Genomic DNA, 26,364 nt, shown 5'->3' with positions numbered 1-26,364 from the left:
GTGTTTGTATGTGCTGCTACTCGGTTAGTGAGGGTATAAACGGGCACTAAGGAATGATTGAAAAAGTGTGTTGTTTTTTTTTTTTAAGTATAAGTGTGTCTTAATAAATTTGAATGAGTTTAAAGTGTGTGAGAGTGGTAAGGGGAATAATGAAAAAAATTCCAATGTTTTTTTTTTTTTTTGTTTTCCAATTTTTTTGTACTATTCTAGCAGAATGTAATATGTCCCAAATCTGAGATTGTTTCATTTTTTTTTTCTTTTTGTGTTAAGTGCCGCTCTAATACTCCTTTTCCACAGCACAGCTTGGCTAGGCGCAGTAAACTTGAAAACTATGCTGCATTACATGCATCAGAAATGATCAGCTGAGAAGGGGCTGTCTCTTAATTCCTCCGCAGCATGTGGCTACTGGCCACAGTACGGAGACAATTTGATCCGCTGTATGAAAGCAAAGAATGGGGAGTACAAGACTGCCGTGTAGAGCTACGAGACGAGCTATCCATCCATTTTTCATTATGCTTGTCCTCATTCGGGTCGCGAGTGAGTTGGAGCCTTTGCCAGTTGAGGTAATCTAATAAGTTTTGTTTTATTAACCAAATCATCTATGGGCACATTTTAACCTCCCAACTCTAATATATATATATATTATTATTATTTTTTTTTTCATTAATTGATTTTTTTTTTTTTTACCTCATCTACAAATGGCCCATCTGTCCGTTTCAAATGTTGCACTTGCGCTCAAAAGTTTGCGCACGCCCGGTGACAAACTGTTGTTTGTGCATCTCACACAGCGACAGAAATTCAGATTAGGAAAATTATTGTATATTTAATGTCAAAATGAAGTGGAGAGGTCCGTATCTCTTGTCACATACAGAGATCAGTCAGTATAAAAGAAAAAAAAAACAGCACCCTCCCAAGGTCACATTGCTATAAAGAATTGTATTAAAAAAAAAAAAAAAAGTGAAACTGTACAATGAATGTAGTGGGGACACAGCTGGAGGTACCCAAGGGTGCGGGGGACGGTCATCTCCTCTGGGTAAAGTCCTCGTAAGGGACGGTCTCTGTGGTGTCTGCCGCTGCTATACGACAGCATACTGCTGATACAGCAGATCCCGGATCTTGTAGTAGTCGTCGCACAGGCAGCCTTCCAGGCCGATGCGTCCTGCTTCCGTCTTGGATGTAGAACACACACAAAAAAAATAAACATAAGTCCTCATTTTCACCTTTTACACACTCGCAATCTTACTCGGCACAAAAACTAACGGAATCTTCACCGGTTTGACATCAAAGCTTCAGACGTTTCAAGTTTCCCCCCACTTTCATTGCGCTGACGCCGACTGCTCAAAGTGTCTCTTTGAGTTCATGTTCTGGGTTGCGTCTATTTTAAGTTCTTGTCAATTATACATTTTCATGTTGATGTCCTGGTTTGCTCCTGCTTTTCCTTTTATTTGACTTGTTAAGTTTCACTCGTGGTGGTTGTTTTTTTTTTTTTCCCTTTTCCTGAGGCGAGACGCTTCACAAGCCTCTGGGTTTTCTGCCCTACTTTGGCAAACTGCGCTTTTTTGGTTAGTTAATGTGACGTTGTGTTTCATTAAGAAACACTCAATTCTTTTCATAAAACAAAGGACTGGACACTCTATAATTTTCACTGAAAACATCTGAATATTCTTAATTTACTGGCGTTCTTTTAAATGACAGTTATGCATAATGTCTCATTTTAAAGCAATGCAAACAAATATTACTCACTCTGCGGACAGCCACCAGGTTGTTGCATACCAGCACGCCTCCCACAAACTCAGCCTGGATGCCCTCCCTGAGGAGGACCTGCTTAAAGTCGGACAGGCGGGGCTCGTTGATGAACACCGACTGATGTCCGGGCGCCTGGAGAGAGCAGAACCGCCGGATAGTGGTTGGACACAAACGCCAAGGACGGGCTGGATTGGTTTTATGCCCTTGTGAATGCATTACCTTCATACGAATAAAACTCATCTCAAGTCAGTGCTAAAATTTATAGCACCTAGACCTTGAGGACGCCCAAATACCAGCAGTGCATCAAACAGCCTGTCGCCTTCATAAAGAAGATGTGCAGTTTTGACTAACACTGTCACAGGGGTATTCATTTAACAATATCGTTGTGGGTTTTAGTCTGCTGCAATACATCACAGTGAGAACAGCGGCTAAGATTTTTTTCACATAACCAAATGATGTAACTGCACTATGTAACTTGTGACACGTAAGAAGATAGTCATTTTCATCATGAAAAGTGTGTTTGTGTCTACGTGACGGAGATCAAACATCCCTCTGTCGTTAAGCACACAAGAGAACATTGTTAGGGTGGAGTTTTAAGTCATTAATGTGAGACCTTTTTACAGAATAGACCAAAGAGTCATCTACTGCTTGGAGTTTCTCCTCGGGTTAAGGTTCATCAGTTAGTCTAACCTGAGAGGCGAAGGAGACGGCAAAAAAAAAATACATTAACTCATTCAATCCATCATCCACAGTCCCCGCCTCCCAAAGACGTATTTATACGTCTTAGCACTTTTTTTGGGGGGGTGGGGGCTTTATAGCTCCGTGTTTTTGTGTTTTTATAGCATTAGAACACAACGTTCTGTTGGCCTCACAAAATCAGTCAAAATCCAGAAAAACACTGGAATTGAAGGGTTTCCTCTTGTGAAAATTTCTGTGATTAAAGGAGTTAATTAATCAGTTCCCTCACCTCGTGTGAGGGCAGCGGCTCCAGTGTGGGAATGACATCACTCTCGTCAGACGGCTCCTTCTCGTCCTCTCCAAATAGGTTCTTCATGGCCCGTTGAGCCGCCACCATTGCAGCACTATGATCAATACCGAGATCTGGAGCGGTGTCCATGGGTAGCTCGCCATCCTCAGGCTCCTCCTTGGTGCCTTCCTCGAGCATCACGCCTGTGTCGACCTTGACTACGCGCATGTCCAGCACGCCGTCAATCCACGCCAACTCGGTGTCTTTGGCCTTGCAGAACTGCAGGGAGCTCACCAGGAAGTCTTTCAACCGCACCTTCACCACAAAATAAAATGCCGGTATAGTGGTTTTCACCCAGAAAAATTGAAATGCTACAAACACCACCAACACTTTATAACTAGAGGTGTGAGAAATTAATCGGTTAAGCTACAATTAATGCATCATCAAATTAATCGACAACCATGTTGATAATGGATTCATTGTTTAAATCCACTATTTCTCTTAAAATTGTCAAATACCTCCCAAATATTCTCAAATTTCTTTAGCCCTTCGTGAAAACAGACTGATTTTATTATATAAGACATTTAAATACATTTGAAGACATTTACAAATATCTGCTTTTCCTGCATGTTTTGCACCAAAGCATGAACTGAATCATAATCAATTTCTAGAAAAAAATTGAGATATGAATCAGTTTCAAAAACATTAGTGAGTAGAATTTCACTCCATATTTAAGACCATTGCTCAGCACCAAATAAACAAAAATCATTACTTAATAAACAGTAGTTGGGGAAAAAAAACATTTTTTTCAAATATATATTTAAAGCAAAATATTTTTGTATCCAATTATTCAACAAAATATATTCAATAGTGACAACCCAACAGATGAACTGTTTTTTTTTTTTTTTTTTAAAGGCAGTTTTGGCTTTGAAACGTGAACATTAATTGCCTTACTTTATTTAATGTGCCTCCTGTTTAAATTTATTCCACAGTCCATTTAGCTCAAAATTTAATTACAGGTGCCCTCTGCTAGTTGCTAAAAGTAAATCCACGATGTCCAAAAATGACAGGCGACTGTAAACATTTTTACAGACCAAGGATTGATAAGTTAACTGAGCGGGCCCGTCGCTAGCTGGAGAAGAGGATAAACTGGCTGACCTGGTAGATGTGCGTCTCGCTGGTGGCGTCCACCGTTTCCTGCAGTTTGGGCGTGTACACTTTGAGATCCTTGCTGAAAGCCTTGCAGGACTCGGCCAGGTCCAGACTGGCCTCCGGAGGCCCGTGGACAATCACCAGCTGCCTGGGCTTCATCTGGTTGATGATTTTCTTGATGGAGTCGCCGTCTGAGCGGCCTTCGTAGTCTATGTAGGTTATTCTGGCTCTACAAGTAGGCGGCAGAATGTCTCAATTATGTTTCTTGAATTTGAACCTGAACCGTTGAAGTTGGCGATCACTCACTTGATTTCAAGATTCTCAATACTAGAAATGCATTTTGTGGGAACAACAGAGAGGTCCTGGTCCATGGGCTCATCGCCGTTGGTCAAGCCGGATTCTAGTTTGCTTTTCTCCTCTTCCGCGGCTTGCAGCTCAGGAACCAGAAAATCTTCAATCCTGCAACCAAAAAGGATTACAGGCACATAACAGTTGGACCTCTCTTTTACTTTCCAAATGTTGCAGCAATTTCTCAAACGGGATACCTGATGATCTCTCCGTACTCGTCCCATTTGATCCTGTCTTCGTGTGTTGGGAACATCGGGTAGGACTTTTTGGCTTGTTTGAAGAAACTGCCTTTACGGCTTCCCTCGCTCTTCATCATCAAGTCGTGGTGTTTGGTTTTTACCGCCGTCGGCTGATCCAGGTCGTCGTCCAAGTCGCTCTCGTCGCTGGAGTCCACATCCACCCTGCAGGAGTGCAGATGTAAAATGTCAACTTTGTATCGTAATGCCACACTTTTGCCCACTTAGATACAAAGTTACTTTATCTTTAACATCCCGTAAAGATCAGACTAATTTGTATTTTTTTTCTCTGCATCTTAAACAAAGATGCAGCGCATTTGCCGATTTTCTAATCCTGGGAATTTACAGTTCATGATTTTTTTTAGGTCCATGTGGAAGTATTAGCTGTTCATATTTAAAAAATGTCTAATTTTCCTTATCATAAAAGCACTTTACAATCAACTTGACTTACTCCTTTGCCTGTTCCAGTTTCTTCGCCGCTTCTTTCTTTAATTTGTCATTCTCAAGGTATTCTTCAAGCTCCTTGCCTTCGAGCTTCACTCTTTTTCTCACCTGTCAGTACAAATAACAGAGAAACACGTTTGATTGTTTTATCAGTTCTTCCTTTTTTCCACAGGAAAAAAAAATGGAAATCGCCTCTTCGTATATTTGTCGTGTTCCTTCTTACCTCCAAATCCAGCATCTTCTCTCCCGGGTGGTCAATGAGATAGCGGGCCAGTGTTCCAGGAGTGGTGCGATACGTCAGGATGACCGAGTGTTTGCTGTCTTGACACCACTTGATGAAGAGTTCTCGAGAGAAGCCAGACTCGAGGTCCGGCTGGCTGCACAGCACCACTTTCGGGTTGGGAACCCGAGCCAGGTCGGCCAAACTATGACAGAGGGTCAAATGGCGGAACTGGAAGGGATTATTCCTCTTGTCCTCGAAACACCTCATGAGCTTGTCGCTCATCCACTCCACCTGAGGGTAAAATTGTGCATCAACTCAAGCTGTCGCATTTAAACTGACATGCAGAAAAGTGTAGGCGAGACCGATACCTGTGACTTTGAGAACTCCACAACATTGTAGCTGACATTGTTAAGTAGGGCGAGCGGGTAAGCTCCGAGGCCGGCATCTTTTGTCCTCCAAATCTGGTCCAGGAGCTGAGCCAGCTCCAACACCCGCCCAGCTGTATCCACAGCGATAAGCACATTGCCATCCCCACGGAGTGTCTCCATTACATTGGCTTTGCAGGGAGGTAATAAAAAAAAAAAAAAAGGACAGAGATGAGGGGGAAGCATGTTTAACACCTTGCTTTGAATTTTACCTTTCTCTTGCTGTACATCACATATTAGCTAGACAGGCGGAACTACAACAGTAAATGGACTTCGTGGTGTGCCTGAGTTTTTTTTTTCAACAATGGTTGGGGAAACTGACTAGATCAGGCGGGCATAAAAAGTAGCGTTTCACAATACTGTCGTTGCTACAGGTAACAATTACTTACTAAGTAGCTGCTCATCTCTTTGTTTGCGGCGCGGCTGTACATATGCTGCATTGAAGGAGTCAGTAATGAGCAAGGAAGGTCGACTGATGCTCTCCATAGTGCAGCCATTCAGGTGGCTTGAAAGAAAAGCATAGAAATGAAGAACTACTTTTATTTTTTATTTTTTTTAGCACTTGTTGTCATTAATGTTGATGGTGTGCTTGGCAAGCTGAGGTGAGAGGCGGAGTACAACCTGAACCGGTCCCCAGTTCAACAACAGGTCACACATATGCAGTAAAACCTCTCACATTCAAGCCTTTTTGCAATTTAGTGTCTTGACATGCAATATTTATTCATTCTTACATTTCTCTTTTGTGGTTGAAGTCCACAGCATAAACAACTTCCTCCTCCCCATCTTTCACAATCTTCCAAATGGTCCCACCAATCATGTGACCGGCAGGAAGTGGTGTAATTGAAAGACCGTGTCCTTTTCCTATCAGAAAGGGAAAAAATGACAATGACATTAGATGCAGCGGATATAAAGTCGACGAAACCTGAGATCACAAAAAAAACTGAATTTTTATATGCTCTGTGTCAAGTCCGACTTTTAGGACATGGCAAAATCAGAACACATTTGAACTCACCTTTCAGATTGACAATCTGTGAATATTTTAACTGCTGAATCTTATCAAAAGCACTGTCCACATCATCAAGGGTGAACAGAGTGAAATCTTCACTGTTGTTTCGGGACTGAAGAGGAAAACAGATGAGAGATGAATTAATTCTGGACGCAAACTTGAGCTTGTGAAATATGGAAATGCACCAGTGACTCCTTCTCACCTGATAAAGATCATACATGAACATTTGACCCATCTTGTAGACTGGTATCGTTGCATATATGGTACAATTCAGACCCAATTTCCCCACAGCATACGGCAAAGCTCCAAGGTGTATAGGATCAGGATGGGAGAGAAGCACGGCGTCAACCTGATGAACATGCCTGCAGGAACAATTATAAGCATCACACAGATTACTTCATGGTAAAGGAAGTGACACCTCTTTGCCTTGTACCTTGCGACTCGATATAAAGTATCACTCCAATGCCCAACCTGTCCAAACATTCACAATCTGGCCTCTAGCTTTTTAGTCTATGTTTCCCCTTTGATGAGCTCATTCCTGATCCTGTCCCTCCTCGTTAGCACTGCCACAGAGAATCTCAGCCTCTTCACCTCTGCCACCTCCAGCTCTGCATTCTGTTCTGTGCTACCATTCCCAAGTGTCAAAAGTCAATTGTCAATCTTTGCTTTCACTTGGGCAGGTGCTTTTCTGTCACAGATCACAACTGCGAGTTTCATCACCAGGTCCATCTTGCCTGTGCTCTATTTCACACTCTCCATCACTTAGAGCAGTTGATCCCCAAGTACTTGAAAGCCTGCACCTTCCCCATCTCTTTTCTTTATAAACTCCTTCCAAACAAAAAAAACAAATAATCCAATTACCTCTTTATGGCATCGATGATGTCCATTGAGAAGTTCTCATCCCAGCCACAGTCCAAAAGGAAGCGGAATTCATCCACCTGGAGAAGGTAGCAGAGGGCAGACTCCTCCTGAACTCCTGACAAAGCTGTCAGCTTGATAATGGACGTCATCGTGGCTCATTCACTTGTCTTTACGCTAGAAGACAAGAAGTGATTACAACCAACTTCAAACACGGAATTGCGAGCGAAGTGTCTGTCTGAGAAGATACAAAAAAATATATCGTTATCTAAAACTGTATCGTTCCATGTTGTAAATGCAAATCATTCAACTTCAGTCGCTAATTTGTAAACACATTTGAATACAAATATATATATATACTCACACAATAGCGGTTCACGCTTCAACAACTACCCGGTAAGTCTATTAGCCAACTGCATTTACGCTTTTGCGTACGATCGCTAAAATAACCTTTGAATTCTAAACGTACCATTAATTTAGATAACGTATAAATGTTTAATCCGGGTGATTCAATAAACAAATAACAACGTTTTATTCTTCGTTAATATCGCTTTTCGGACATTTTTGCTAGCGTCGTAGCATCACCATGAGCAGCCATGTTTGCCGCTGTATCATGTGTCAAAGTGCATGAGAGCGTACTAACTTACTATCAAATATTGACGAATATTATAACTTATAAGTAATTGTTTTCGGTTATCTAAAATTATTTGACTTAAATCGTATAAGATAAATTCATACATTTTAAATAAATAGTTGCCAAAGGCATATAATGTATTATATTGATGCCTATATCTCGCTTGACCACCCACTCTTCTCGGCACAGATAGTATATTCCAATGTCCTCTGTTGAGTGCTTAGCGGAAGGCCGTGTTTAGCTTTCTGGAAACAAAAGGTAATTTTTTAAAATAAAAATACAAGTTTGCTCTGTGACTGTTAACTCCCTTTTCCTGCTATAATTGTTCTTTAATTATTGCCATCCACTGTATAAGTATTAATAAGCATTGTACATTGTGATAGCTAGGCTAGGCGATAAGCTAATGTGGTGCTGTCAGTAAACTAGAAGATGGGCTATAAAACAAACATTTTAAAACATTCGGTAATGCAGCGCTTGTGAAATGTCCTTAAGTGAGCTTTGTTTTACTCACTGATCACTTTTACGGTAGTGTCAAGGTAGAATTGGCCACCGGTCTTGTAGAAGTGATTGCTACAATGCTATTTGTTATGAGTTTATGTCTAAGATATCACAGAAATCAACTTTACTAAATAATGTTTTAAATGTTAGTTTATAGTTTGGTAAATATGGACATTTTACTGAATAAGATCCACGCCGCAAAATGTTGTGATTTTTAATGCAATTCTTTATGCTTCATATATTTTAATTAAAGAAAGTAAATATTTACTTAATCGATCACTTTTAAAGTGTTGCTGGTGCTATGTACCGTATTTGCAGCAAACATGGTCAACTTTGTTGCTTTTGCCCGTGATCACTGGATGAACTTGCTGGTGCCCATGGGCTTTGTGGTCGGATGGTATCTCGACAAACAACAAGACAAGAAACTGACGGCTTTCAGGAACAAAAGTCTTTTATACAACAGGTTTGGAATCTTGTTGAGTTCTATAATATATTCTGAGGTGGACTCGCAAAGCAAATGCGTTGATTGTCTCGCAATTCATATTCTTTGCAGGGAGCTGAAGCCTGGCGAAGAGGTGACTTGGGAATAGACCTCTTCACCCCAGTGTTAGTCCACTATGTCTGCGGAGTGATGAGAATATTTAAAGACATGTGAGTCTTTACTTTTGAGTTGTATCAACCAATAATAAATATACTTTCAGATGAAACTCAATTGTTTTCTTTTTATTGAAAAAAAAAAATCAGATCCTGTACAAGACAGTTGCTCAGTTTGAACATTTAAGTTGAGTTCAATGGTGCAGATCGGGTCAAAGATTGGGAGAATCTCATTTAGTGTGTTACGCAAGTCTTCGAATCGTTCTTTCATTTTCTATTTATTTTGGGCATGTTTCTCACAATGCTCAAACTGTAAGAAACCAAACTTGAACACAGGGTTAAGACAGAGTATTCAAGAGCCACTGAAAAAAGAATGCTATGTGAATAAACTGTGGAACATCATCAATTTTTTTGACTGTAATTGCCTATTTCAGAGAAAAATCATCTGCTCATTTAAATTTCGACCTTTATTACCAGTGAGGCCTTAATGTTCCTTTATAGGAGAGCAACCAAACTTAAAATGCAATAGCATTCACTTGGAACTCATTTGGCGATCGTGTATTTCTTTTTTTTTTTTTTTCTGGGGAGTTCTTCAAATTATGTTTTCTGAAGAATGTGACGCCACTACTCCTGAAGTGATTCCATCTGGATGACGCCCTTCTTAAAAAGTAGCTGGGCCAAAGATAGCTGGTGAGGAAAAGAAGCACATGTACATGAGCAACATTCATCCATCCATCCTTCAATCATTCATTTCAGTGGCAAGCAAAACACGCACCTTCTCCTGTGCAGAATCGCATGGTAAATCTTCCACGCTTTCAAATTTAGGATACGAGTGGATCAGAAACTCAATGGCATCTGTGTACTGGAGGAAGGAATTTTTTTTAGGAAGACAGCGACAAGGCAACAAAGTCAAAAGTAAAAGTTAGTCTAGTCCCGTGCCTACCTCCGGTTTAATTTCAAAGCTTTTCGGCTCCTCTTTGTGATAAACTCTGGAGTTGTCTGTGGTGTAGTAAAGATGAACGGCATCTCCGTCGCTGCATAGCCTTAGGAGATAATAAATGCAAATACTGTGAGCTAAAAATCACTTCTTTGAACACATTCTGGAAGTCAAATTACCTGGCACATCCTGCTCGGAGGAGTCCGACTCGAGTCTGGCTTGTGATACACGCGCCTGCATCCCTCACGCTCCCGTCCTCCCACCTAGCAGGTGCTCCGTGCACGCTGCCGGCTGTTTCCTCTACATTTCAAACAGAGCTAGGCCCGATTACATGCTCAAAACAAATCCATGCTAGATTATTTTTTTTTTTTTTTACATTTTTAACTGAGAACTACAGTACATAAAAAAAAAAGCCTCACCTGCAGTGAGCTTCGGAGGCAAGCAGTCATGAAGGAAATCTCTGGCTTTAAGATCCACAGATGCGTCAACTGCAGCAAAATTCCGAAGCTTGTTCATTAGGGTATCGATTTTGGAGAAGAATTTTGTCCTCCGTGGGTCATCCTTGTCGGAGTTTTGAACGCCCATGTACGAGAGGTAGTCCAGGGGTAAGCCCTGACGGAACTCGACATCCTCCTCCATTGCGATTTCAAGAGCGGTGGGAACCATCTGGAGAGAGAACGGTAAAAGATTCACCCAACAAAAAGCACTTGAAAATTTGGTCCTCGTTTTGGTTATTATTGAAATCGTTTCACCTCCAAATAAATCCCTTCACAAAACCTAAGTCCTTTAACTGTATTTTAGTTCTATTTGTGTCATCTTGAGATTTGTAATTTACTGTGTAGATGCAAACCTTCTGCAGCAAATCACCCCAGCTGTTCTTCTGGAAGGACGAGACGGTGATATGCAGGGAGTGCGCATCAGGGAGGCAGTTGCCCTGGTGGATGAACCCTCGGGGAAAGTAGAGCAGATCACCTGGCTCCAGCACCACTTCCAAAATGGGCTTCCCAATCTCTGCCTGGTTAAAATTAGCTGGAAATGCAAAAAAAAAAAAAAAAAAAGTGTACGCAATACAACCACTAAGACAAATTACTTCTACTTCAATGTGTTTTTCTGATCACTTACGGCTTGAAAGCACTGGCAGGACTTCATCGTCTGACCTGGAGGAAAGTTAGAACGTGACATTTATTTTATATTCTTCATACCATACCATAATATGTCTTTGTTATTCCAATTTCACCAAACGTTGGATCGCGACGATCACACCGCTTTCAACACAATATCTGCATTTAATCTCTCAATATTTGGTGTCTTCTCACCTCGGGTTGTAGACCCTCCAGTGCTTCTTTCCCTCCAGCTGAATGACAAATGCCTCGATGTCGTCATAATGTGGGGCGAAACCTTGCGTTCCGGGTGGCGTCAGGTAGCTGGGGTGATAAAACATGACTGGGATTAAAAGCTAATCTTCCGTCGTGCCACAAGTAGATGTCTTACTCACACATTGGCGCCTGCCATGCTGCCAAAATGCTCCTGCAAGATGGACAGCACATTCCACACGGTGGAGGAGAAAGCCTGAGGATTCAGCATACGGAGAGAGCAGCCATTCTGGGAAAATAGTAATTTTTTTTTTAAGCATTTGAAGTTAAAATGAAATATTTTCAGAAAAAAAAAAATAAATAATACCTCATAGAAGTCCCAAACAGTGTATGGCAGAGCTCTACCAGGGGGGTTGTGTGTTTCCCTTTTGTCATCTATGTAGCTTGTGACATCTAAATTCACGCCATACTGAACATCCTCCTGTTTTTTTTCCCCCAAATAAAAAGTAAAATAGCACCAAAACCATGTAATTGATTTCGGTTTTGAAAATTAAAAAACGGACACTGAAGCATATGGGACTGTTTTTGAGGTTTTACCTGTCGAAGGATGCGATCAAATTCTTCCGTGGAAAATAATCCCTTGTAGTAATCTGGATTTTTACGCTGAACAAGAACAGGTTTCTTCTCCCATGTTTCCCTTGGAGATGAAAATAAGTTCGGGATAATCACCAATATAGAAAAAAAGACAATTACACCAGTGTAGGTCTTTAGCTTTTTAAGGTGCAAAGTTAATGCCGGAGGTTTGCACCAGAATTCTAGAAGGAGGTAATAAAAACTAAGAAAAAAACTTGATTAGAATTATGTTTTTGCCATGAGTATTTTCCATAAATGTAGGGGGCAAAAAAATGTGGATTTTAAGGCCACATCGCCCAGCCGTTGTACAAGAAACAAATGATGGTCAATTTTTGCCAAATGGTTTTATCTGTTTACCTGAAGAAGGCTTTGGTGGGAATAGGGTTGATCAGCCACTGGAAAAGTGTGCTGGCACGCTCCTTGCTGTTGTTCATTTGCGCCAACTCAGCCAGTAAAACATTTAGTGCCTCCTCGCCCGCGTTCACACACTCTGGCTGTATTTGAAACGTAACAATTCTTAAAAACCTAACCATATATTACAGAGTGCATAATGAATCCATAAAAAGCTTGGATCAATTTAGGTTTTGGTCTTACTTCAACCGTTCCCTGTATTGTAACCTCTGCTGCAGGATTCTTGGCTTTCGTTTTCTTCTTTTCCCTTTTTGTTACAGTATTAGCAGAATTAACATTTGCATTGTCATTCCCTCTTTTCCTTTTCTTAGATTCCATCTAGAACATGAAACAAGATGCAACATGAATACATGTAAAAGCATGGGAACATGTAAATAAATGCATTTATCTCTGGGATGAATTAGACACTGACATTACTTTCACTCAGAAAATAAATTAGGATACCATTGGCTACACTGCACATATATTTGATGTGCATTAAAATACTTTACGTCACGTTGCCAACATCACTTTCACAACCAGGTGCCTTGTTGGAAGAGCGCAATGACTCACATATACAAAACCTAAACGACCTAAAAATGATGACTTTTACCTGCACTGGACGCTTCTTAACAGAAGATAGCAATTGAGTTGGTAGCGTTTGATACATGGAGAAAGCTGACATGTGTTTTCTCTCCATTCTCCCACCGTGAGTGTTTACGTCATCAAACAGCGACTAGCTGCATGTCTTCTTCGGCCAATATGATGTACATTTGCACTGCAACAGACACTCTAGCGCCCTCGCAAATAATACACGTGCGTAGAGCACGTGTTGGATTCCGTCATCTAACTCGTATTTTTGAATTTGAATTGCGTCTTTTAAAAAGACACAACGGGAATGTTGCATTTGTAAATGAGAAGGAAGGGGGGAAAAAAAGAGCATCGCCCAACGTGGGGCTCGAACCCACGACCCTGAGATTAAGAGTCTCATGCTCTACCGACTGAGCTAGCCGGGCGTTATCTGCTCCTTCAATGTTTTACCTTTTATAGCTCTTTAAGTCTTGATTTTGAATTTTAAATATTTAATACTTAATTCCGTCGGTAAAAAAATAAGCGCCCTTCAGTGCATTAAAGTTTTGCATGAATATGCACCAGACACTTGCAGTACCATTTACAACCAGAAGATGACAGATTTTCCCATCTTTTTATATTATACGTGGTCCGACCGTACTGATTTCCCACAATGCGTTGCGGCACAGCGTCGCCGCTATTTGTGCTGCGGTAGCCGTAACAATGCAGTTTTTAATGATGATGCTATGCGCCACACCGTTACCCTGTCCTTAGAATCGCTTCGTTCCAAATTAACACAACTGGGGGAATTTACGAGTTGGCAAACCTTCATAGCGGCTGTGGTTTATGTTGTTGGACAACGCGTTGAACCCGGACGATCTGAGACGGGTGAGTAGCAACCGAAGCTAGCATTAATGGGCCAGTAAAGAGGATAGAACATCATGCGTTATGTTGTGACCACTGCTGGCGATAACAGGCTAGCTAAAGTGGCCAGATGAGGTGTTATGTTTTGCCTCCTTGTATATGTCCCTAGTTTCTTATTTTATGTTAGTAGCTTCCGACGTGATTACAGTTAAATAACGGTGGACTTATCGAGGCTAATACGGAAGGCTTGCTCGTGTTATGCAGCCAAGTCGTGTTTGTCTGTTTGGACCGAAGGCGCACGTCAAACCGGACCGATTCGGTGTACTGATCCGCATGCACATTTGGTATTTTGATGCGCACTATATTGTATGTTTTTTGTTTGAGTATCATGTTTGCCATATTAAAAAAAAGCCACAGCAATTACAATAAATAGCTTCTATTTATTTGCTGACAAGCATAATAAGTATCAAATACAATTTGGGGGATTAATGAGACCATGTTACAGTAGTTCTGGGTGACAAAACTGTATCCCAAGATCGGTAGATTTTCATCCCTGTTGCGATTTAGTATGTCAATTTTCTCAGTTTCTCCATTCTCCACACAAAGCACATTTAAATAGAAAACACAATGAAATCAAGAAAAATATTAATAAAAAATAGTGCCGAAGACAAATATCCAGTGGCCAACTACATACAATTTTAAATATGTGGTACTACTACTACCATGTTACAAAGCACATAATAAAGTGCAAAAGATTAAAACAAATGCAATAACAATAAAACACTACTACCATTGAACCGGTGTATGTGCTAATAAATAAACCGTTTCAGATGTTGAGTTTTTGTAACGCAAGTCTGTCAGCTTGTTCTGAAGGTCATGGTTTACTCGAATGTGGTGTGTCAAGGCCTTTTCACACTGCACTTGGCAAAATGTCAAAGAAACTGCGGAACGAGGGCTCACGGTGTGTTTCCTTATGCCCTTGAATTGACAAATATTCTTTTTAGCGCTAAAATGAATCCTCAAATAATTCACCTAACTTGATTTCAAAATAATAATAACGCAACGAGTAGTGAATATATGGCCATCAACGTCTTGGAGTGCTTTTATTTTGAAGTTCCCGCCAGCATGACTCGTTTTACGCTGACATTGTTTTGTGCTATTACTCGAGTAATCGATAGGATAATTGATTCTAAAATGATTAGTTTATAGCAGCCCTAGAAAAAAATATTCATTGTAATTTTCAGACAATTGCAATGAAATTTGATAACTTTTGTCTACAGAGACACATGAGTAAAACTTGCTCCATCTTCTCCTGTCAGCAACAGTGATTTCTGGTCACAATTAATAAGAGTGGTTGTAAAATTACATGACTATTTGATCAAGTGGTGTTTGTGAGATTTGCGTCCATCTCTGGCGAAACCCTTCTGCACTATTGCGACAGGGCTCCATCGATTGAATGTGACCTTGGCAGAATGAAACCAGTCCAGAAGCGTAACCCGTTTCAAAAGGTTAATACTGTGTCCACTGAGATATAACTCACCCTGTGCACAATTATCTGCAGGTCCATAACGGTTACATAAAAGCAAGCAGAACCCATCGTTCAGAAACTTCAGCCATATGGCGCGCTCCTCCAACCTTGGCAGCCTAAAACACAATGTGCTTGCACACTCAGCAGGAAAATGTACCTTGCTTGTGTGATTGCTTTCCCAGCATACTGCTAAAAAAAAATAATAAAAAAATACATTCTTAATTAAGGATGGTTCAAACGTTGTGGTCACTTCGAGTGCATTTTCACGCTTTTGCAGTCTGTCTCTCCCCCGAGTGGTAACGCTATTTGCTGATATTTTTTTACTTTAAGTGCGTCATCATGCTGATGAGCTTCCAGGTCATGACCACCTGCAAAGATTCAATCGAGGCAACTGGACTGTTTTTGTTTGTTGGAATTGATTGAAAAAATTTAAACTGAAGAAGCTTTTTGGATTACAAGTGAAACGAATAAATATGAAATATATTATTATTATTATTATAATTATAATTATTATTATTATTGTTTTTTCTGATCAACTAACTTGGAGTACGTATCTACCTTTGGATTAAAGCCCAACCAACTTTAACTTTAGAATTCACAAATGACTTCTTGGCTTCTCTTACATCCAGTCTTACAAAAGAGCTGCTAAGATACAAAAACTGTCTGACCTTATTGGCCTTTTCAGAGTTAATTTATTTATTGAGATTCTCTGTCAAAGCACAGAAGCTGTTCTTTTTGAATAGCATGTGACATAAGAAGACTGAGGTCAGAGACGCCATTGATTTTATTCGATTATTTTTTTTCATTCATTTTCATCTGACTTTCCTCACGAGAATCCACTTGCTTTCTAGTTTAATAAGAACTCCGTGAACTGCTGTCGCTCAGTGTCCTTGAATGTTTCAAGTTGGACTTCAATGTGAAAAATGCTATAGATTTTTTTTCCTCAATGTCCCTATTGACATTTTCTGTTGTTCCAAATGGATCGTACGCAAAGTGCAGAACAATGGCGGAATCAACACTGTGTGATCCTGTCATAATCTTCCATTATTGTGAATCTGGAGGAAAAGAACAAATTTCATTGACCTTCGCGATTGGAGATGACTATGAAAATAGGTTGCAAAACTAACGATCGCATTTAATAATAACACAAATATTAACGTTTCATTCAGTTTAATTGACATGGACTGACTCTTCTCTTCAATTGATTTAAGTAAAAGGTTTAATGACCTGCCTGTCAGGAGGCACTGATTTGATTTGATTTAGCTTTTTCTCAAGACACAATTAAAAATGTCTTTGCAGGTTGAAAATTCCAGACAGCTGAATGAAAACGCAGCAGTCCGTTAATAAAAAGAAGACAAAACCGTTTGCATCGGTTTTCAATCCTCACCCATTGCACAATCCAGCCCTAATGTGGGCTGCTGTAGCAAAAAAAAAGAGAAGAGCAGCAAAGAGGAAGACAGGAACTGATTTTTGAGCTGCCATCTGCTGTCGGCTCTGACTGGTTCACCAAATGCAGCTGCTGCCTACTCGCGTGGCCCTGCCCTCCAAAACCGCGGAATTGTCGCTAAAACCTTCTTCCTGTTTTTTTCAGAGATTGGGGACTGACTTGTAACTTCCTGTAAAGCGCGTGAGCCCAAACGAGCAAAGCCAAGTGGCATGACATGTCAGAGTTTTGACAGTGCCATCTCCTCACGGCGTTCCAACACTTAACACCAAAAGCAGGTGATAATGCATTTTGCTGTAATTGCGTGAGTGTGAGACAAGCGAGTGCCAGTCGACGACTATTCCGTTCAAAAGTCCATCATGTCGAAAACTAATCACTCTGGCTCGCCTCCCATCGGTGTACTGGAAGATGAGGCTTCCGTGGACTTCTGGCAGCTGTTGTCGGGCCTTTTGTCAATCTGGTCTGGTTTGTTTGGCGAGCAGAGACTCTCAAGAGGATTCCGCAACAAGGGCCGCTACCAATGCAAGATAACGTCGTTTATTTTTCAGAAATAGCGTTCGACAAACGCTTACCTAAGGCCAGTGAAGCTTAACTCATTCACTACCATCCGAAAAAAAAAAAAAAAAAATGGATCTTTGACGTCTTTATCCGTCAATGGCAGTAAATGAGTTAAAATTATTTAATGAGAGCCAAGGTACAACCGTGACATTTTCTTTTCCTCACGAAGGCCGTGGGAAGAAGTTTTAATCCTAACCTTGAGGTAGTTAAAAAAAAATTAATCGTAATACTTGGACGATATGGTAAAAACAATTATTCCTTATTCCGTTGGTCCAAAACGCAAATTGTTGAGTCATGGCCTCAACATCTGCGCCCTTCCCCAGCAGCTGCCGCCATATTTTCTCCCGAGTGAGCCGCCTCCCGTCTCCGCGTGCTCAATCACAGTTAATGACGACAAGGGTATGCTGCACGAGCAATGAGCCAGCGAGGACAATTCAGGAGGGTCGTTTGGCGTCCCAGCAGACACGGTGACATTTTCTTGTTGAGGCAGGTCACCTCCACAGCTCGTATTTCATTTTGTTTTATTTTTTTTTTCCTGAGACATTAAATCAGCCCGTGAGTCAATTCGGAGTCATAAAACACATTTGTACCACACTGAAGTGCCATGAAAGGAAAAAAAAATAATAATCTCCCTATCACCTTTTGTGTGCTCCTGTCACACGAGGGATTGTCCTTTGAAAAAAAAAAAAAAAGACCCTCAAGCTCACCTTGTGGAAACGAAAAAAGAAACCCGTATTATTGCCATGCCTCACATTTGACAAGCGTGTAATGTCAGAAATAAATGATATTCCCGCTTGATCTTTGAAATTATTTTTCATCATTAAAGGAAAAATAGACGATCCATGTGTCTGCCTCTTGGAACCTTGATACTTGAGGCCTCGTTAAAAATCCAATTTCTGTCTGATCTCAAATACTTCCATACAGTGCTCGGAGGCAGGAGAACAAAAGTTTTTATTCTCAAGTTGTCCTCAAATGTGGATGTTGCTTTTCATAATTGTAATCTAACACGATGAAAAAAAAAAAAAAGTTCAAACTCGACATAGCTGCTCTTGCTTCTCTTTCATGACAGGAATTAATTTTTGTCCTCAATTGCCTGCCAACCAGGTGGCGGCATTCATCTTTTGATATTACCGATAATGACTCATACTTTGCACAAATCAGACACTTGCAGCACTATTCAGAGCGGCTCACTGTTTTGCATTTCTCTCAAAACGTCGTCACAATCGTTTGGTAATCAGATTGCCGACAATGTCTCCGCTCCTCCTAAACCGCCAAAGATATTTGATTTTGATGCTCATAAATCATAATGTCTCGCTTAGCTTGTCCTATCAGGCTGATTCTTTGGCACAGTTTTCATGCCAGATGCCCTTCCTGATGCCACCCGAAACAAAAGTCAAATAATCCACTGTGTTCTTCGGTCATTTTCGATCTTCGTGGCAGGAAGTTATGACGTGCACGCTCCAACTGGAGGGATTAAGAATCAACTTTTGCCGCTGTGTTGTTGCGTTTTGGGACACAGATTAGGCAGAGAGGCAGAAAACATTTGCGAACATCTGTCTGCCATTACCCTTGCGTCACTGTACTCATGCTACAAGTAATCAGCCTGTCTATGTTTGACACACTCCCTCGTGACTGAGCAGCAGGATGCCAAGCAGCATTCTTGGGTCGGACTAACTTGCAACAGAAACAAATGACTTGCAATCATTTTCTAAAATCTGATTTAGAACAACCATCAACGGATTCAGACCGAAAAAGTCAAAGAAGTTTTATTGTTATATTGTAGTAGTTTTTTTGATAGATGACATCTTAGAATTTCTCCGACAAACAATTGAAAGAAGTCCGACTATCCGATTGATGAAGTGCTCTCGATCTGGGCTTCGTTCCAACTAGAAAGTAGTAAAACACCCACAGAGATGCACCCCATGCTTTGTGCTCAGGCTGTGATGATAATTTGATATCGATATTTATCGCGATAGTTGGGGGATTGGTATCAAGAGGAAATGATATCAATAAATTATCGATCAAAAGCCCCCCCCAAAAAAACCTAAGAGGCGCATTCGACCTATCGCGGTCGACTTGCGATAATGGCACGCAGCTCCATCACACGAGAGCTCCGGAGAAGCGAGGCCAGCGTACGTAGCATTTAAGCCGCGAACGAGCACCTTCCGCAGGCCGGCGTGCGTTTAATTTTTCCAGTTCATTTTGAAGGACAAATGTTACATTTTAAAATAAATTAAATCGGAATTCAGCCCTTTTCCTTTTTTTATTTTCAATCGTAAAAATAAATAAATAAATAATAATAATATATATAATATATATCAATATCGACCAATATGACATACTTGCGTCACAGTCAGATTTTCTGTTGCGACATTTGCATACTCACAAATTAATTTTTTTTAAAGATTGTCCAGCTCGACATTGCTAACACAGTCAACATGAACACTCGGCTTCCCTTTCGCCTATTTTATTTCGATCTTGTGAAAAGGATTTAATTTCATTTCCTTAGATTGAGTTTTCATTGACTCATTCTTTTGACAATTATTTTTCTAATCATTGACTTTGTTGTGGAGCCAACTCTGCAAATCCCTTCAACATTTATCTTTTTCTGTTCTTTCTCAGGCTCGGGAAGAACATTTTCCCGGGGGTCAGAAAATGGTTCGACTCCAGATGGAAGCAACGAGGCCACCCAGTTTTACCTCTCTTTGAGCCACCATGCTCAACCCTCATCACCCATCGAGGGGTGCTCCCCCCCTCAGAAGTGGAACTGTTTCCTAACTTGATTTGGAAAAAGTGCGTTGCATAAAAATGGCCTAAATCTGTTGAGGCTATCACAGGGTACGATCCAAACGAGTTCTCACTTGATAGTCACAGGACCCAGAGGAGGCAAACGCTGCCAGTTACCTTTTTTTTTTCTGTTGTTGAAGGGCAACGCATGAACCAAGCTTTGATGATATAACATCCTCCCACCCTCTGTCTGACAAGGTCGTATCATGGCTGCTGCAGAACCTCATAGCATTGATTTCTTGATGAGACAAGGGGCGGACTGAGTTAAATATGCAGCGCAACGGCGGCGGACTAGGGGGTGGTGGCCAGCCATGGGTGTTAAGGCGCGTGCGTCTCACCTGGCTCAGTTTCATGCTTTTCTTCATTCTGGTTTTCTTCCCCCTGATTGCCCACTACTACCTCACGACCATCGATGAAGCCGGCAGTCCCGATAAACGCATCTTCGGGCCCCGGCCCGGTGGCGAATTGTGCGAGGCTAAACACGTGCAAGATCTGTGCCGCATACGCGAGTCCGTCAGCGAAGAGCTGCTGCAGCTGGAGGCCAAGAGACAGGAGCTGAACGGGGAGATCGCCAGGCTCAACCTGCGCATTGAGGCCTGCAAGCGAAGCATCGACAGCGCCAAGCAGGACCTTCTGCAACTCAAGAATGTCATCAGTCAGACGGAGCATTCCTATAAAGAACTCATGGCCCAGAATCAGCCAAAGCTGTCCTTGCCTGTCAGATTGCTTCCCGACAAAGAAGACCCGGGGCTCCCACCTCCGAAATCTTCCCGATCCTGCCGCCTGCACACCTGCTTTGACTACGCCCGCTGCCCCCTCACGTCTGGATTCCCCGTTTATGTTTATGACGCCGGCTCCTATCCATGGGGGGAATATGTTGATCCACTGGTTAAGCAGGCTTTTGCCATGTCGGTTAAGAATAATATTTATGTAACGGACAACCCCAGCATCGCTTGTCTGTATTTGGTTTTGGTCGGGGAACTCCAGGAATCGCCTACTTCTTTACCGCCAAATCCGTCGGATTTGGAGAAGCAACTTAAAGCCCTTCCTTACTGGAGATCAGATGGACACAATCACGTACTGGTGCATCTTTCGAGAAAGTCAATGACGCAGAATTTCCTGTATAATGTAAGCACAGGGCGAGCGGCCGTCGTCCAGTCCACCTACCTGGAGACGCAGTATCGTGAAGGATTTGACTTGGTTGCCTCGCCACTGGTTCACGCCCTCTCTGAACCCAACTTTTTGCAAGTGCCTCACCAGGTACCTGTGAAAAGAAAATACCTCTTCACCTTCCAGGGGGAGCGAGTGGAGTCGCTGAGGAGCAGCTTGCGAGAGACTCCTCCTCAGTCGTTTGAGGACGAGATGGACGGAGATCCGCCGGCCGACTATGACGATCGCATCATCGGCACGTTAAAAGCGGTGCAGGATAGTCAGTTGGATCAGGTGCTAATAGAGTTCACGTGTAAAATCCCCAATCCGAGTTTGCCAACGGAGTGGTCTCTTTGCGGAGAGCGAGCGGACAGGCTGGATGTACTCAAGGCATCTACTTTTGCTTTGGTGATCGCTCCGGGAGATGGGCAGCTGGTTGCCTCAGCGGGTTGTGGAATGAGACTTTTTGAGGCTCTTGAGGTCGGGGCCATCCCCGTCGTTCTTGGCGACCACTCCAAACTACCCTACCACCAGTTTATTCGATGGAGTGAAGCTGCCATCATGGTTCCAAAGCCTCGTGTGACAGAACTACATTTCCTGCTGCGCAGCCTATCGGACAATGATTTGTTAGCCATGAGACGACAGGGTCGCTTTCTGTGGGAGACGTACTTTTCCACCTCAGAGAACATGCTTAATACTATCCTTGCCAACATTCGCACCAGGATTCAGGTTCCTGCCGCAGCCATTAGTGAAGAGCCTGCACAGGAAATCCCTCATAAAGCCGGGAAACTCGCAGGGACTGATGCCAACTTGGCAGACAATGGCGATCTGGATTTGGGTCCTGTAGAAACGGAGCCACCGTACGCCTCTCCGCGGTTTCTCCGCAACTTCACGTACACGGCGGTGGACATATACCAAACATGGAACCGTGCTCCCGGCCCTTTTCATTTGTTTCCCCATACGCCGCTGGACCCTGTTCTGCCCTCTGAAGCCAAATTCCTGGGCTCAGGTACAGGTTTCAGGCCCATCGGTGGAGGCACGGGAGGATCGGGGAAGGAGTTCCAGGCATCTTTAGGTGGGAATGTTCCCAGGGAACAGTTTACTATGGTCATGCTGACGTATGAGCGGGAGGAAGTGCTGATGAACTCCTTGGAGCGGCTGAATGGACTGCCGTACCTCAACAAGGTGGTGGTCGTGTGGAATTCGCCCAAGCCTCCTTCTGATGACCTCCTGTGGCCTGATATCGGGCTACCCATCGTGGTGAGTTTCAGTCCAGCGAACAAAAGTCCAGACTTTTCATTTTGCACTTTTCAACCTGAAAACCATTTTTCCTCATTCTGCAGGTCGTCCGCACCGAAAAGAACAGCCTCAACAACCGTTTCCTTCCCTGGGATGTCGTGGAGACCGAAGCAATCCTTTCGATTGACGACGACGCCCACCTACGTCACGATGAGATCATGTTTGGGTTCAGGTCTGTGATATTGACTCAAGTCAAGCGGTAAAATGCCTTTTTTTTTTAAACATGCACTCTCTGGGTGTAGGTCCTGTAAGAAAAGCGGAACATGATGATGCTGATAAATTATTCTGATCAAAGCCGAGGAGATAAAACCACATAAGGAAGTGAAATGAAAATGTTGGCATCTTGTTGACTAGTTATAGATGGTCTGTGGTTGAAGCCGCTCCCCGTCGCCTTCAAAATATGTCTGCACTAACAGCTTGTCTGGACTTGTGTGCGTGTGTGTGTGTACACGTGTGTGTGTGTGTGTGCGCCTACGTACACGGGATCGTTTGTGGGAAGATTACTCCAAAGTCCTCCAGAATTACTCTGGAATGTGCCCCGAGCTGTACTTGAGCGAGAGGAACAATTTGTAGTGTCTGCCTGCCAAGGGATCTCGCAGCAGATCACTCAAGGTGTTAAATATTTGCACCCAACGTTGTGTCTCACTGAGCATTGTGTACTGCGATCATTCTAAAATTTGTAATTCTTATACCGGGCTCGACTGCCTTGGGTCTGTCGAAAGCAGCCACGAAAGCCACGACGACTTGACTTTCACTGGCCTCCTGTTGCGTCTTTTCACACACTCTCTTGTTTGTTTTCCTTATCTCAGAGTGTGGCGAGAGGCCAGAGATCGTATCGTCGGTTTCCCTGGGAGATATCACGCCTGGGATATCAACCATCAGTCCTGGCTCTACAACTCCAACTACTCCTGTGAGCTCTCCATGGTCCTGACCGGAGCAGCGTTCTTCCACAAGGTTCGCAACCCCACTCCCTCCGGAGAATAATGCAAACCCACATCACAGGATGTATCTTATTGTGTTTCCCCGTCAGTATTACGCCTACTTGTACTCGTACGTGATGCCCCAGGCCATCAGGGACATGGTGGATGAGTACATCAACTGTGAGGACATCGCCATGAACTTCCTGGTCTCGCACATCACCCGCAAACCACCAATCAAGGTCAGTGATAGCGTGCGGTAAGCCGTGTAACACTCGTCTCCTCCCCCCGCCAGCTTTTGTTACCATAACGACCAAGAGCGGAATGTTGCGACCAAAGTGGCTTCTATTTGTGGAAGCAGCGAACCAGAGTGTGGAGTTAAAACCAAGCACCTAGAAGGACAAGAAAGGCATTTTTTTCTTTTAACTTTATACACACACGAGTGTGTCATGAGAGATCATCTGGGGGAAATTATCCAATTTGTGAGTGATTTTATTATTTATTAACTCATTTGAGTTCCCCATATTGCCAGCTGTTTGGCAGCATTCCGCAGGATATTGTGTTCTGGGACAATTTACCAAGGGTTTTTTTTTTTTTTCAAGCTTTTTGAGTTGTTTTCACCCAAAATACCCGTTTCCAACCCAAAAGTGGACAAAACAAGCTTTTTGTAAAAAGTGACTTCAATCAGAACGGTGACTTTTGACGCTAATATTTTTTGCTTTTATGGCTACTCAAACTGTAAATGAAAAAAATTATTTAAAAAAAGCAAGACAAGAAAGGGATCAGGATGGCAAAATTATTACCAGATGAAACGTAAGATTGCTTGTTTAGGCGTTTCAATTCCTGAAAAGGATTGTCATTTTAAATTAATTTGCATGCGGAAAATTGATTAGATATTAAGTATAAGTGAATTTGCTTAAAAGTTGGGTCATGGAAAAAATCAAATTTCTCCCACAAATTTCAGACATCTTGAATGGGAAGCTACACTGTTTTACCAATAAAACGTCAAGGACAAACAAAAATTTGACGTCGTCTGCTTCACCCCCCTCTCAGGTAACATCTCGCTGGACCTTCCGCTGCCCCGGTTGCCCTCAGGCGTTATCGCACGACGACTCGCATTTCCATGAGCGCCACAAGTGCATCAACTTCTTTGTCAAGGTGTACGGCTACATGCCGCTGCTGTACACGCAGTTCCGTGTGGACTCGGTGCTTTTCAAAACGCGCCTGCCACACGACAAGACCAAATGCTTCAAGTTCATCTAGCGGAGGGCCGAGGAGCCAAAGCACGGAAGGAAGCGATGATGACGTTGAATGGATGCTGGGAAAGGGCCCCACTGCCAACCTCGAGAAAAAGCCCTTCAAGTGGATCACTTTCCCCCTTTTTGTGTCCTCAAGCTTCGGCGTGAACCACTACGGATGTTTTATACTCCTGGAAGCGGTTGTACAGAGTGTACAGAAATGATCAACTCTATCTAAAGATGGAAACGACTTCGTCATCTACGTTGACCCGCCGACGGTTCCGTTGCCTCTGGTTGGTTGCATTTCACCGTAATGAACTGTACTTCCCGTACATGTATGTGACGAAATCACTGGTTGTCAAGTATTTTATTGACTGTTTTTTTATTTTGATGTGTAAATGGACATTGTTTCCATCCCATAGACTCTTGACTTAAGACGTTGACAGAAAGTTTGGGCTCCGTCGTGTTGAGTTCAGCAAGTCACCATAATGCCTCAATTTTGTCATGGAAACCAGCTGACGACCGTTTTGTTTTGTGTGCGTGCGTGCGTGCGTTTTGACAAGCACGTATTTTGCGGCCCGCTTTTTTAGTCTACTTTTATTTCCAGGAGTAATAGGGCCACGCTGGAAGGAAAAAAAAATATATACTAGAATTTTAAAAAAGCTGACAAAAGTCATAAAAAGTGCTGCGATTGGCAGATGACCAAGATTGTGCCCGGTCTCTTGCCCAAAGTCACCTGCGATATGTTTCAGCTCACGTATCAAAAAATGGATGAGAAAAGTCATAAATTAAAAAAAAAAAAAAAAGTGATGAGCAGATGTTCACCCCATGTCGAGACTGCGAATGAATGACGCCTGCGCAAAGTCACTCCTCCTTAGTATGTTCTACAGAATCCCTTTGACCAAAAAAAAAGAATTAAAGAATGGTTTGAAAAACAATCCAATTTTACCAATGTTTTAAGGAGGAAAAGTTTTACAAAACCAAAAAGGCAAAATAAGCGATGAATCCATTTTTCTTTTATGTAAGGAGTGAAGGGTGAAATTCTCTTTAATCCACTTGACTTTTTTTTTTCTAAAGTCACAATGGGAAAAAAAATGATAATACATATGGGGAAAAAAAATAACTATTCCAAATATAAAGTTTAAAAAAAATAATAATTTTGAAATAAAAAATGGAACAACTCCTTGGCTGTGCTATCGATATCGTCGAGAAATAATAACTACATTTATTTTTTTTCCCTCAGCGTGGCCCTCATATTCCTTTGTAACAAAAACCGCATTTCAGAAAGTGTCCCTTTGTGACGTGCACAAGCTCAGCTGCCAAACACCACGTTTGTTTTTTTCACCTTGGTGATGTGAAACTATTAGGATTAAGGTTAAATAATGTCGGTGCACTACAGAACACGGTTCGTCCTAGCGATGTATGACCCACTTGTACAGAACTCTCCCAAACACACATGTAAATGTCACTTTAAAGTGTCGCCATATTGGTTTCACTTTTATTTTTTTAAAAAAGTACTTGCTCCATGAATGTTTTGTTTGCCAAACAGGTACGATCGATGCAGTCCGTTACGCCCGCAAGCCATGTGATCCATTTGAGCATCATG

General features: G+C 42.1%; 4 protein-coding genes and 1 non-coding gene across 5 annotated transcripts; 2 read left to right on the top strand and 3 right to left on the bottom strand.

The window, feature by feature from the left end:
* Positions 1–803: 803 nt before the first annotated feature.
* On the bottom strand, positions 804–8,033 carry cpsf2 (cleavage and polyadenylation specific factor 2). The gene is made up of 15 exons (XM_088286524.1): positions 7,770–8,033; positions 7,409–7,582; positions 6,750–6,909; positions 6,554–6,659; positions 6,273–6,402; positions 5,931–6,046; positions 5,485–5,672; positions 5,117–5,407; positions 4,901–5,001; positions 4,411–4,614; positions 4,172–4,324; positions 3,872–4,094; positions 2,714–3,028; positions 1,744–1,878; positions 804–1,169 (listed from the first exon to the last, which is right to left on the bottom strand). Exons 2-15 carry the CDS (start codon positions 7,555–7,557, stop codon positions 1,077–1,079), a joined length of 2,364 nt encoding a protein of 787 aa, XP_088142650.1. The 5' UTR covers positions 7,558–7,582; positions 7,770–8,033; the 3' UTR covers positions 804–1,076.
* A 145-nt stretch (positions 8,034–8,178) lies between these two features.
* Positions 8,179–9,249, top strand: ndufb1 (NADH:ubiquinone oxidoreductase subunit B1). Its single transcript, XM_088286526.1, has 3 exons — positions 8,179–8,297; positions 8,856–9,000; positions 9,091–9,249. The coding sequence occupies exons 2-3, from the start codon at positions 8,861–8,863 to the stop codon at positions 9,125–9,127; spliced, it is 177 nt and encodes a 58-aa protein (XP_088142652.1). The 5' UTR covers positions 8,179–8,297; positions 8,856–8,860; the 3' UTR covers positions 9,128–9,249.
* riox1 (ribosomal oxygenase 1) lies at positions 9,245–13,183 on the bottom strand. The gene is made up of 14 exons (XM_088286525.1): positions 13,018–13,183; positions 12,609–12,743; positions 12,372–12,508; positions 11,979–12,078; positions 11,749–11,862; positions 11,564–11,670; positions 11,385–11,492; positions 11,191–11,225; positions 10,919–11,097; positions 10,488–10,734; positions 10,248–10,368; positions 10,075–10,174; positions 9,907–9,993; positions 9,245–9,818 (listed from the first exon to the last, which is right to left on the bottom strand). Exons 1-14 carry the CDS (start codon positions 13,102–13,104, stop codon positions 9,756–9,758), a joined length of 1,620 nt encoding a protein of 539 aa, XP_088142651.1. The 5' UTR covers positions 13,105–13,183; the 3' UTR covers positions 9,245–9,755.
* A 164-nt stretch (positions 13,184–13,347) lies between these two features.
* trnak-cuu (transfer RNA lysine (anticodon CUU)) lies at positions 13,348–13,420 on the bottom strand. The gene has a single exon. It is a non-coding gene; the product is annotated as a tRNA-Lys (tRNA).
* Positions 13,421–13,653: 233 nt separating this feature from the next.
* extl3 (exostosin-like glycosyltransferase 3) lies at positions 13,654–26,272 on the top strand. Its single transcript, XM_088285838.1, has 6 exons — positions 13,654–13,862; positions 19,991–22,564; positions 22,648–22,775; positions 23,413–23,557; positions 23,634–23,762; positions 24,574–26,272. The coding sequence occupies exons 2-6, from the start codon at positions 20,426–20,428 to the stop codon at positions 24,781–24,783; spliced, it is 2,751 nt and encodes a 916-aa protein (XP_088141964.1). The 5' UTR covers positions 13,654–13,862; positions 19,991–20,425; the 3' UTR covers positions 24,784–26,272.
* Positions 26,273–26,364: the final 92 nt, after the last annotated feature.

Source organism: Idiotropiscis lumnitzeri, chromosome 21 (genome assembly GCF_059441095.1).
Source record: "Idiotropiscis lumnitzeri isolate Australia: NSW breed Sydney's pygmy pipehorse chromosome 21, RoL_Ilum_1.0, whole genome shotgun sequence".
Lineage (NCBI taxonomy): Eukaryota > Metazoa > Chordata > Actinopteri > Syngnathiformes > Syngnathidae > Idiotropiscis > Idiotropiscis lumnitzeri.
This window is presented reverse-complemented; position numbering and strand designations above follow the sequence as displayed.

Coding starts and splice junctions, on each gene's coding strand:
- cpsf2 (XM_088286524.1), bottom strand. CDS start 7,557: ATGACGTCCATTATCAAGCTGACAGCTTTGTCAGGAGTTCAGGAGGAG. Junction 6,660..6,749: donor TCATGTATGATCTTTATCAG/GTGAGAAGGAGT, acceptor TTTCCTCTTCAG/TCCCGAAACAACAGTGAAGA. Junction 1,879..2,713: donor AGCCGCTGCCCTCACACGAG/GTGAGGGAACTG, acceptor TGCTCTCTCCAG/GCGCCCGGACATCAGTCGGT.
- ndufb1 (XM_088286526.1), top strand. CDS start 8,861: ATGGTCAACTTTGTTGCTTTTGCCCGTGATCACTGGATGAACTTGCTG. Junction 9,001..9,090: donor AAAAGTCTTTTATACAACAG/GTTTGGAATCTT, acceptor TATTCTTTGCAG/GGAGCTGAAGCCTGGCGAAG.
- riox1 (XM_088286525.1), bottom strand. CDS start 13,104: ATGGAGAGAAAACACATGTCAGCTTTCTCCATGTATCAAACGCTACCA. Junction 11,226..11,384: donor TGGAGGGTCTACAACCCGAG/GTGAGAAGACAC, acceptor ACTTTCCTCCAG/GTCAGACGATGAAGTCCTGC. Junction 10,369..10,487: donor GCCTCCGAAGCTCACTGCAG/GTGAGGCTTTTT, acceptor TTTGAAATGTAG/AGGAAACAGCCGGCAGCGTG.
- extl3 (XM_088285838.1), top strand. CDS start 20,426: ATGCAGCGCAACGGCGGCGGACTAGGGGGTGGTGGCCAGCCATGGGTG. Junction 22,565..22,647: donor ATATCGGGCTACCCATCGTG/GTGAGTTTCAGT, acceptor CTCATTCTGCAG/GTCGTCCGCACCGAAAAGAA. Junction 22,776..23,412: donor GAGATCATGTTTGGGTTCAG/GTCTGTGATATT, acceptor TCCTTATCTCAG/AGTGTGGCGAGAGGCCAGAG.